The sequence below is a fragment of the Eschrichtius robustus genome, chromosome 18 (assembly GCF_028021215.1).
Source record: "Eschrichtius robustus isolate mEscRob2 chromosome 18, mEscRob2.pri, whole genome shotgun sequence".
NCBI classification, from domain to species: Eukaryota; Metazoa; Chordata; class Mammalia; order Artiodactyla; family Eschrichtiidae; genus Eschrichtius; species Eschrichtius robustus.
In genome coordinates, this window is record NC_090841.1 from 67,629,157 (window position 1) to 67,640,089 (window position 10,933).

The 10,933-nt window shown below is 44.9% G+C and overlaps 1 protein-coding gene across 1 annotated transcript in view; it reads left to right on the forward strand.

Moving 5' to 3' along the window:
* DNAJC3 (DnaJ heat shock protein family (Hsp40) member C3) overlaps positions 1-5,179 on the forward strand; it is an 88,092-nt gene extending 82,913 nt beyond the window's left edge. Inside the window, exon 12 of the mRNA XM_068526977.1 lies at positions 1,398-5,179. Coding sequence (XP_068383078.1) covers positions 1,398-1,555 — 158 coding nt within the window. The 3' untranslated portion in view covers positions 1,556-5,179. The remainder of the gene's footprint in view (positions 1-1,397) is intronic.
* The last annotated feature ends 5,754 nt before the right edge of the window (positions 5,180-10,933 follow it).

Here is a 10,933-nt window from a genome sequence, read left to right on the forward strand (position 1 = left end):
GATCCTCTTAGGTTTGTTCCTGCCAGCTTCACAGATCAACGTGAATTTTTATACCAAACGTACAGGAAGGAGCTTGATTAGCATATGAACTGCCAGGCAGGAGTGTGCAGTGGTGGGACAGGGGCAAATACCCAGCCCCGGGCCGGCCCTGCCCTCTGAGGGTGGCTCCCCAGGAATCTTGCTCTAACGATCATTCAATTTACTGGTTGATATAAATGTTATTTCACCATAAGCTAAAATGACCTGGAAAATAAGAGGGAGACAGTTTAAGAATTTAGGTAATACCGAGCAGTGCTTTGACATTTCCAGAGGGAATTCCATGTTAAGTTAACCTACTGCTTTTTTGTGGCTTTCCATGTCAGTGGGAGCAGAAACTATGACTTGAGCTAGACAAATTTAACAAAATAGAAGGAAATCACATTTTATGCCCATTTGACAAGTTTCTGAACTACTTATGCTATGGAATTGAAATTAAATGATGTTTTTTCTCAAGTAATTTATAATCCAGTGAGAGAGAGAGAGGAATTACTTAAGGAGTACAGGAGGATACATACTGTTTGTTCTTTTATTCTGCACATGTCGTGCCTGTGAATGGCTCTGTCCTCTCAGCGTGTGCAGCAGGCCGGTGAGGCGCTCTGGAGCTGAGCCCTGAGGGGAGCAGGGGGCCTCTGGGCAGAGCGGCACGCATCGAGAAAGGAGCTGCACTAGGACTTCTTTTCTGTCCTCTGTGCCTTTTTCTCAGCCCCTGTCCTTACTGTAAAGATGGTAGCTGTTCCTAATCCCTGAGCATATTAGCTTGCTCGTCTGCTGCCTGCAGTGTCCTTTCTCGCACGTGTCTGCACTGGCCTCTGTCTCATCACGGACTTCGCTCCAGACTGACAGGCACAGCAGTGGAGGTGGCCTGCTGGCCTGTACGATAGGGCGCCTCCCTCCCTCAGGTCTGGGGAGCCTTCCTCCTGTTTAGATTTAATAGTGAGGCCCCAGGCGCTTCATGGGTTGACGAGGTTCGTCTGGCTGACTTGATGCTTCGGGGTAGGACAGTGAACACGGCCGTTGGATCAGAAGAGCGTGCGTGACTTTGAGGTCTCCTTCCCTGCAGTTGCTCGGCTTTCCCAGAGAAGAATTTCCTTGGGTAGCTTCTTGTGAGGAGAGAAGATTTAGGGGGTCCGAACTCGCATGAATATCCATTTTCAACCATGAACCTCACCGCCTTCTCCATGACTGGTTTCTCCTGAAGCCGAGTCTGTGATCTGGGTGGGAGAGGGAGGCTGGGTTTGAGCATCAGTCGGTCACGGCTAACCGAGTGTCTCGGTAACCGAGGGGTGGGGTCCTCAGACCCCGCCTCAGCCCACACCTCAGGCAGCGCCTGGCTCTTAGCTCGCTGGTTTCTTTTACAGAGATGAGGAAGAAGTTCGACGACGGAGAAGACCCCCTGGATGCAGAAAGCCAACAAGGAGGGGGCGGCAACCCTTTCCACAGAAGCTGGAACTCATGGCAAGGGTTCAATCCCTTCAGCTCAGGCGGACCTTTTAGATTTAAATTCCACTTCAATTAAACCAGCTGTTTTTCTGCTCTTCAGTTTTTAAAGATTAAAAACAAAAAAACCTTGTTCCAGGATCTTAATGAAAAAAAAATTTCAGTCTTTCAGTTTGTCCATGACCAAAGAGTTGTTTTCATAGGAAATATCTGTTCTTTCATCCGTTTTAGACTTGAGGCTGATGGGTTTGTGAGGGCAAGGAGGCCGGGGAACGGTTCTGTGTCTGGCAGAGCAGCCTGTGTCTGGGCTGTGACTGTCGGGACGAAGGAGTCTGAGGCAGGCGCACAGAGTTTGTAGTTTTCTACACTGGAGCACGTGGAAATTCTTTTCTTCACGTCCTTGCTTACGTGTCAGCGCCTGCATCCGTGAGGAGGAGCGGTGGTGTCTGTCGGGATTCTCCCAGAGGAACGAACGCTCTGAGCTGTACGTTGTCAGGGACGGCTTTGCTTCCATTCTGATCAGTCCGGTCATTTGTGAACATGCCCAGTTTCCACATGCATCCCCACCTCTCTACGAGCATCACTGTGGCTGTCATTGAAGGCGGGCAGAGCCTGTCTTTTAGAAAACCTGCTACCGAATGATTGATAGTCGCTGGAGCCAGGGTTAGATTTGGACTGATGTTAAGCATGTATGTTTTTTTGTTCAGTACCTGCAGGGGGAATACTGAAAATCACTGAAATAGAGTAAATCCTACTGGCCCTTTTAATATGAAACACAACAAACGAAAAAGTAATATGTAAAATAGGTTCAGATAATATAGCAGTGGTATTTAAAATAATATTGCTGTAGTGCAGAGTGAAATACTTTAACAACTGAAGTTGTGAGTTAAACAGCATTTCCTGTAACAGGATTGGCTTAGAAATGTAAAGTCGCTCAGTCAACATAAACAACGCCATGTTTCCCACTTTTAGTAAATACAGCCGACAGTATCTCTTAGGTCCTGGCCGACCTGGCCCGTGGGCGCTCGTGTGGGACTGTTTTGAGGTGGGCGTTAAATAGCAGGCCTGCCCCTTTTTCAGACCTTGATGCCTCTGGATGTTCTCTGCCAGAAAAAAACAACAAAACAACAAAAAACAGGTTTACAGATCTAGTCAGCTCCAGCTGTATGTCCACTATCAAGATGGCATCTCTTCTTGGGATACCTTCTTCTTACCTTTTAAGAGAAATGAACTATTCAGTCTTTATATACTGGATAACTTTTTCCCTAAAAAAAAAAAAGAGTGTTACTTTAATCAAGAACATGAAATATTTATGGAATTATGATGCTGCATTTAAATTCTAAGAGAATTACTTTAGATGATAAGAATTATTACATTCTGGAAAGGTTTTTGTTTTTGCCTCAGAGCATTCTGAAGCAATTTAAGCAGGATAGGCTTAATATATTGTTTTTAGGAAATCAAGCATTTTCTTTGAGTTGCGGGGACCGTCCTGACTGCTAATATCCACAACAGCCAGCCAAGCACAAATCGTTTTCTTCTACAGTCATCCTGAAACATGCGTGGAAAAAAGTTGTTTAAACTGAGACAAAACACATAGTTGAGGTGAACAAAACACGTGAGTGCTTTCTGCATCTATTTAGAAGTTTATTTCTTACCAATAAACTTAAGATTGCATTTTGAAAACTAGCAAACAGCTTGCAGCTCTCATTTTGTTTTAATGTCTCAAAATTCAAGTCAGTGTGAAAATAATTTACAAGGGAAATTCATTTTTGTTTATTCTTTAATCTTGTTACTTCGTTAGTTACATCACCAATTTTTTTTTCAATCTGGTTCTTTCATATATGATGTCACTGTGAACTCTCTGAAATCTAGCGATGGCCTCTACCTACTTTTACAAGTAAGAGTTTTCACACAGAATCAGAACGAGGGGGGAGTATCAAACCACTTGCCGTTCTATCCGGAGGAGAGGATGCAAGGCTGCCAGCAAGGAGGAGCCGGAAGGAGTCTGGATGGCTGGAGGTGGGCCACATGTCCTGGGCACCTGTCACCTCGCCGACTGCCCCCCCGCCGCCGAAAGGGTTGTTTGCTTCACTTTTTTCTCCACCTGTAATAACTATAAATCCTGTTCCTAAAGCCTTACCATGGACTGACTTTAGTCATCGTAGTGGAAATGTGCAGAGAGTTAACTTGTTTTCAGTGAAGAGGGAGAAGCAAGTATGGTGCCAAGCGCCAGTGCCACGAAGAGAAATTCTCTGGGCTCTGTTGTTTTGCTAATTAATGAAGAAAATAACGACCTTTAAGTTCCAGCCGTGAGGGTCATCAGCGGTCTTCTGGCATCCACTTGATTGGGAAGGTGGTCACTCCACGCTTCTTTCAGAGTGACTGAGGAGAGCGCTGGGAGTGTGAAGGGACACTCGTCCGTCCTGGCGGCCTGATGCAGGAGGTCGTCACCGCTCGTGCGGGTGCCGGGTAACCGGTGTGGCTCTCTCTGGAGAAGCCAAATGAGCGGGGCACCCAGCCTTGGCTGTATTACGTTCCCCGTTAAACTCCTCCCTCCCTTTTCAGTGAGCGCCGGAAGTGAAGTATCGCTGGCCTGTAAATGGATATTTTTACACAGCAACAAGTATTCAACACATCAGCCTATAAACCTGAAAAAGTTCCAAAAAGAGAGGATAAATTAATGCCCACTTCTGAAAGTTTGTGCTTTCTTAACATGGATAAATGAAAACTGGAAAATGACTTCAATAGTTTACTAATGTGAACTGGATATAACAATACTAATTTTAAAACATTTTTCTCTTTAGGCAGTATTAAAAGTTTAAGTATCAGTATGAAAACAGAACTCTTTGGGACTCTGATAATGGAATGTAAAAACTACCCACAGCTTAAGAGAAAAATACTACTGATAACCGAGTATGAAGGAAAAAAGCTAATAGAATCGCAATTTTAAGTTGGCACCATTTTCTATTCATGGTGGAAAATGAAAGATTTCACCTTTAAAGCGTGAAATTGGTCAGAAGTTGTATGTGACATTTACCATGAAAAAAGGGCACAAGATGCTTAGTTACAAATGGCTCCTCAGTCAGGCCTGTGCCTCCTTAGAGGGACGGGGCCCCGGTGACAGGCCCCGTGCAGAGTTTTCATCGAGTACACACCAGTGGTTAACCTAGAGAAATTCATGCAGCTACATTGAATGTAGTTGACTTTTCCATGTTTATAAAGGAAGGAGGAAGGCAAATGCTGATTTACCAACAATTATCCTTATTCTAAATCAGATCATTCCTTTTTTGTTAGTAGCAGAGTTTATTCTGTAATTGCAAATGATGTTAATAGGTGGGGATAATTAGTTTTGTTTAATGATCTCATTTGCTGAATGATTTAAGAGTAAATTTAGCCACTGCGTGGCTTTGTGTATAGTAAACAGACTTTGTTTCGTACCTCTGTGGTTGAACCTCTCCCGTGCAGTTGAAAGCAGAGCACAGGGGAGGGGAAAAACTGGAGATGTCTGATAAGTTAGGCTGTTACTCCTACTGTGGTTGGTTTGAATGAGACAAGACGAAGTAACTTAATCCATCTCAATTTAGTGTCTTAATAAAAACAACACCAAACATTAACTGAAATGGGTCTCAGACATGTCTACAAATATGGGTACTATTTTTATGCCCGTGTATTTTCACATTTAATAAAAATATTTATGGTCAAATGAGTACTTTCTTTCAGTCTTTTGGAGAAGTCTGTTTTCCAACTTTGCTTTACATGTAATCAACTACTGAGGTGACAGAGGGGCTCCTGCTTGACACGAGCTGCAGGAAGAGCGCAAAAAGCAGAAATGATTACAGTCTCGTAACCCAGCCCCCCGAGGTCCTAGGACAGTGAGGCCTTAACAGGTGGCCGGTTCTTCACTTTCAGTACCATTAAAATCTAACTTTTAGGTTGGCTCTGAGGACTTTCCCTTTTATATCATAACACGCACATTTCTGTTAAAGTTCTGAAAGGGGTGGTGGGGACACTGCGGCTTATCTCAGTCAGATCTCTAACTACAAACAAAAGGAGCTTTCTTTGTGTATTCTGCATGTCCTAAAACTACAGGACAGCTAGAATACTTAGAGAACTTCCCCAGAAAGCAGTTTCCACATTCTTAATAATCATGATACCTACCCTAGCAACACATCGTCAATCAGCCTTCGTCTGAAGATACTGCAAGTACCTGCAACAGGCCTGAGGGCTGCCTGCCTGCGCACAGGAGGGGAGAGCCGCACAGGAGGGGAGAGCCGAGTCTACCAGCCCCTCAGGGGTTGTAAGCCCTGATCCCCTCCCCCTCCTACCCTCACGCCCAAGAAATCCAATCACTTCAATCTTAAGGCATATAGGTCACACCCCAGAGACCCTGAACTCTGCAAACCTCTATCCACCGAGTCAGTCCTTCCTTGGAGATCAACAGAAGCATGAGATGCACAGTCATCTGTCGCTGCCTTACACTAGGATTCAGTTTCCTAACAAGGAGGCCTCCAGGTGACAACTCCGAGGTTGCAGTCTTGTTTTGAATACATTTCCAACCTTCACTAAGGTCAGTCTACTGGGAGAAGCATCTCCTCCAGTTCTAATGTCACGAGGGACCCAGCAGCTGGATTTGGAAGGGCCACTGGCAAAAGGAGTTCCAAGGTCTTCCTGAGGAAATTGGAATTGAACATCGTTAAAAAGCACGAGGGAGAAACCACTGCTTGCAGCATTTCTTGGCGGATTTAAGTTTGTGTTATTTGCATGTTTCCCTGCTCCTACAGGAGATTTCTATAAGAATAGTGTCTCATTTGTATGTATGTATTTATCTATGTAAAGGATTTTTTAAAAGACTGGTTGCCCTAAATGGATGTGATTTTTCTCTCTGTGAAAGGTTCTTTAAAGATAGCAAAGGATAACTCTTCTAACAATCCTTCACTGTATTACAGTTTTCTTAGGATTTTATTAATACTCCTTCACACATACCACCTGTTGCAATGTTGTATTTTCTGCAGTGTTTATGCTTTTGTTGCCGCAGGTTACTAAAACCTCATAAAAGTGGAAAGACCTCATTCTACAGTTGCACGATTTTAGTGCAAGAAAACTAGCTTCTCTTTCTCTTGGTAGGTCAACATGCAGTGAATGCCCTGTACAGCATGGCCTTAGGCCAGGGGAATTTTGTCTTGGATGCTGTGCAATGAAGAAAAATTGCATCATCAGATCCCAAATAAGGCTCTTTGTCCTTATCCAAGAACTTTTACCCGATATAGTCAGGAATGATATTATGAATAAATATAACTATTAGGAAACAGTGCAGGCATAGAAATACTCCCGGAGAGATTCCGGATTAACACTGATGAATGTTAGAGCCCTTCACTGCACTTTAGGGCCAGATCACCAAAGCTCTCCACGTACTTGACAAACTCCCCTACGTCACCTTGTGCACCTGGCTCCAACCTCCCCACCCTCTCCTCTCCTCCTCGTCCTCAAAAGGAACAAAACTACCCCCTTGCTAGTCTGCGCCCAGTGTGCACTTCCTCCTACTTCACTTTGCATCCTAAATGTCACTTTCTCATGCCTTCCTGACACTTTCCCTGCCCAGCATTTTCATTTGGATATTTAGTGAATGCCACTTGTACTGGCCTAGTAACTTCAAAAGGACAGCCTCGCGCACTGTAGGTACTTAAATATTTGTTGGATTTGTTCAGGTTAGGAAGACCTAGATTATCGACCTTCGGACGAAACTGGAAACATTTTTCTGGTGGAAGCAGACTGGGGGAAAACAAAGGAAAGCCTGCACACCAGTGGTGGGTTTGCTCACTTTTGTCCATAAGGGAGTTTGAGCATGGTGCTCTGGACTAGGTTAGGTGCTTCGCCGTATGATCAGTTATGTTTACTTCGCAATTCATCTTACTCCACAAGGCTGGTACCGAAATTACTCCTTCTCTAACTTGGCCCCAAATTTTAAACACTGGGCTACCTGGAGCCTTTGTCATTCAAATCTTTTGGTTTTGAACCAGTCTTTTAGAATTTGAATACCTTTTCGTCCTTCAATTGTAATCAAAACCTTTAATTTTTTTTTTTAAAGGGGTGTATGTACTCTTTTTTTTTTTTAATTAATTAATTTATGGCTGTGTTGGGTCTTCGTTTCTGTGCGAGGGCTTTCTCTAGTTGCGGCAAGCGGGGGCCACTCTTAATCGCGGTGCGCGGGCCTCTCACCGTCGCGGCCTCTCTTGTTGCGGAGCACAGGCTCCAGACGCGCAGGCTCAGTAGTTGTGGCTCACGGGCCCAGTTGCTCCGCGGCATGTGGGATCTTCCCAGGCCAGGGCTCGAACCCGTGTCCCCTGCGTTGGCAGGCAGATTCTCAACCACTGCGCCACCAGGGAAGCCCAAAACCTTTGATTTTTAAAGTGAAATCACATCAGATAGGATGCAAACCTTACATAGTTGGGCAGGATCACGATTGAAATACAGTTAAATTCAAGTAATTATGAACTGTAGGGGACAAGATTATTCTCCAAATCTGGAGTCTATAAACGAAGCTGTTAACAGTAGGTTCTAAGCAAAGAGACTTCACTCTAGAATTTCTCAGAAAACAGAATTTTATATTTGATAAGCTGGGCTAATAAACAGCAAACTGGGGAACAGCTGTCCCATTACCTAACACTTGGACTCATTTTTTGAGGGGTTACAGGGTGGGCTGGCAACCCTGACCACGTGCTGCCATCACAGAGTTGCCTGTTTGCACACTCACCACCAAAGTCCTGAACCTTTGTGCCTCACCTCCCTCACTTTGCCACCAAAAGGAAGATCTTAAAATCAATTGGTTCTTTGGAAGAAGAAGGACCCCCTTAAGTCTGCTGAACAGAAGTGGGCAAGACAGGGGCTGGGCAGTGACTGAGACTTCATGGTACTGAGCCTGGATCCGTTAGCACTTTTCGTTTGATCTCCGAACCAGGGATCTGAGACATACGTCAGAGCCCTTCAATGAACAGTCTCATGTGTTCCAGTGGGAAGTTAAATGCCACCAACTTTGCTGCTGTATCTCAGAGAAGAAAATTCTCTTAGCCATGCTTCAGTTACTGAAGGACAGTCTGACTTGACATATACCTACTGCCTTGAACACTATTCATCTGGGTCTTCTTCTGGGTGGTAGCACCTGTCTGTCTGGTTGCATCCCAGGCACTGGACCTGACCCACAGGAGCAACTGTTTCTTTGGGCAGGCTCCCATTTGTGTCAAACTGCATTTTTACTATTAAAGAAAAGCCTGATTTTGTTTGTAAGCTCAGGCTGACGGCCTGTGGTGCTTCCTGGAGGTATTCTCTTCTCTCCCTCTAGGAGCTTCATGGTTCCCTGAACTTGAGGATAACTGGAGCCGAAGGACGGGCACTTCCAACGTCTAACCGCTGGCACCAAAGCATCTGGGAGGCATGGAGACTTTGGACTGTCTTCAATGGGCACTTCCAACGTCTAACCACTGGCACCAAAGCGTCTGGGAGGCGTGGAGACTTCGGACTGTCTTCAATGGGCACTTCCAACGTCTAACCGCTGGCACCAAAGCATCTGGGAGGCGTGGAGACTTCGGACTGTCTTCAATGGGCACTTCCAACGTCTAACCGCTGGCACCAAAGCATCTGGGAGGCGTGGAGACTTCGGACTGTCTTCAATGGGCACTTCCAACGTCTAACCGCTGGTACCAAAGCATCTGGGAGGCATGGAGACTTCGGACTGTCTTCAATGGGCACTTCCAACGTCTAACCTCTGGTATCAAAGCATCTGGGAGGCATGGAAACTTTGGACTGTCTTCAGTCTTACATTCTGGGTTTACCTTATACCAAAACTTATACCCCAAACTTAAATGTCTTTTCATGGTTAAAACTCAAAATCTCCTAATTCTCAGATACGCTCTGTTCCGACTTTCCTCTGAGAAGGAGGAAGGAGAAGTGGATTGTAACTTCTCAAAACGGGAAACACCGTGTGTCTTTGCTCTCTCCTAGGATTTGATTTTTGTTAAAATTTGCTATAGGGCCTGCACCTGAACACCGGAATTCAGGATCAGGAATGTATGTGGAAGGCGTCGGGCTATCTTCCAGCACCCTCAGGGCAGCGGAGCTGGTGGCCTTCTCCGCGAGTGCTGCCCTGCGGTTCAGTTCCCCTAGCGCGTCCCTGAGGAGGGGAGCGCTCTGTATGGCGCTGCGCTCTACATGCACTTGACGTAAAAATTAGCCATTTTATAAAAGAATCTCCCTGTAAAGAAATATTTATAAGTCTGGATTTTTAGATATAAGGTATCATTCATCTGGAAATGAGACATGTAACTTTAGCCATTCAAATCACAAGCTACAAAGTACATTATTCTGCAATTTTAGCTTATATTCTATGAAGTACAGAACCTAGCATATTGGAGATGGTAGTTAGTAATAAGTGTGGAAATCAGGTGCCATTACCTAGTGAAGTACCATCTCACAGTCAGCTGGGGCTTCTGCCTAAAGCACCACAGCAGACCGGAGGTAGCTGGGTTGGAGCATCCGGCCTAAGCTAGAAGCTTACAGTCTCTTACCTCTCACCAAGCCCCCACTCCAAAGAGGAGTGAGCCGGAGACCCCATGGAACTGGGGTCTTCACCCCAGGCCGAGTTACCACTCAAGCCTTTGACAGCACCCTTGGAACCCACAGGAATAATCTACTTCCATTCCAGGCCACACCTGGAGCACTCCATTTTATCACAGACAAACCCAAACAAGTAACAAAGGGAAGGTTACAGGGAGAAGGAGAGGTCTTGTGATCTCTTATTAGGAAGAATGAAGCTGCTGGGGGGCAAAGTAGTTATTTTCAAATACTCTGTGGGCTGTGCCATCCAATAGAGAAGGATTAGATTCGTTCAGAAGAGCTCAAAGGAGCAAGAGTAGAGACTGCCAGTAGACAGCTTCGGGCTCAGTGTGGAACTGTGTACGGAGTTGTCCAAAGATGGACCAGCCAGTCTCCAGAGGCAGACAGTTCCATGGGGCCCTGGAAGGTTCCAAGATGGCTTGAGGGTCCACCTGGCAGGGCCTGGTAAGGGGGGCTGTTCCTCAAACCTCACTTATCACTGGAGTCATCTGGAGAGCTTCTTAGACAATCATGATTTCCCACGCTCACCTCAGCCCTATTCAATCAGCTTCTTCAGGGGACAGGGTCCAAATGACACTGAGGTCTTCTCCAGTCCCAAGATCCTATGATTCTAGAATAGTTGGATAGTTTTTGAACATTTACTATTCCTATTCATCTATTATTAATATAAAACAGGAAAACAAACTGTTTACACTCTTGACTAAGTTTCTATAAAACTAGCCAGTTCTTTTTTAAAAAGAATACATATATACCCCATAAGCCCATGAATATCATTTTATGAAATAAAAATTAGAAACATTAAAAAAATACAAATACTGCATAGGATTAAAACATCATATGGTTTAAGCTA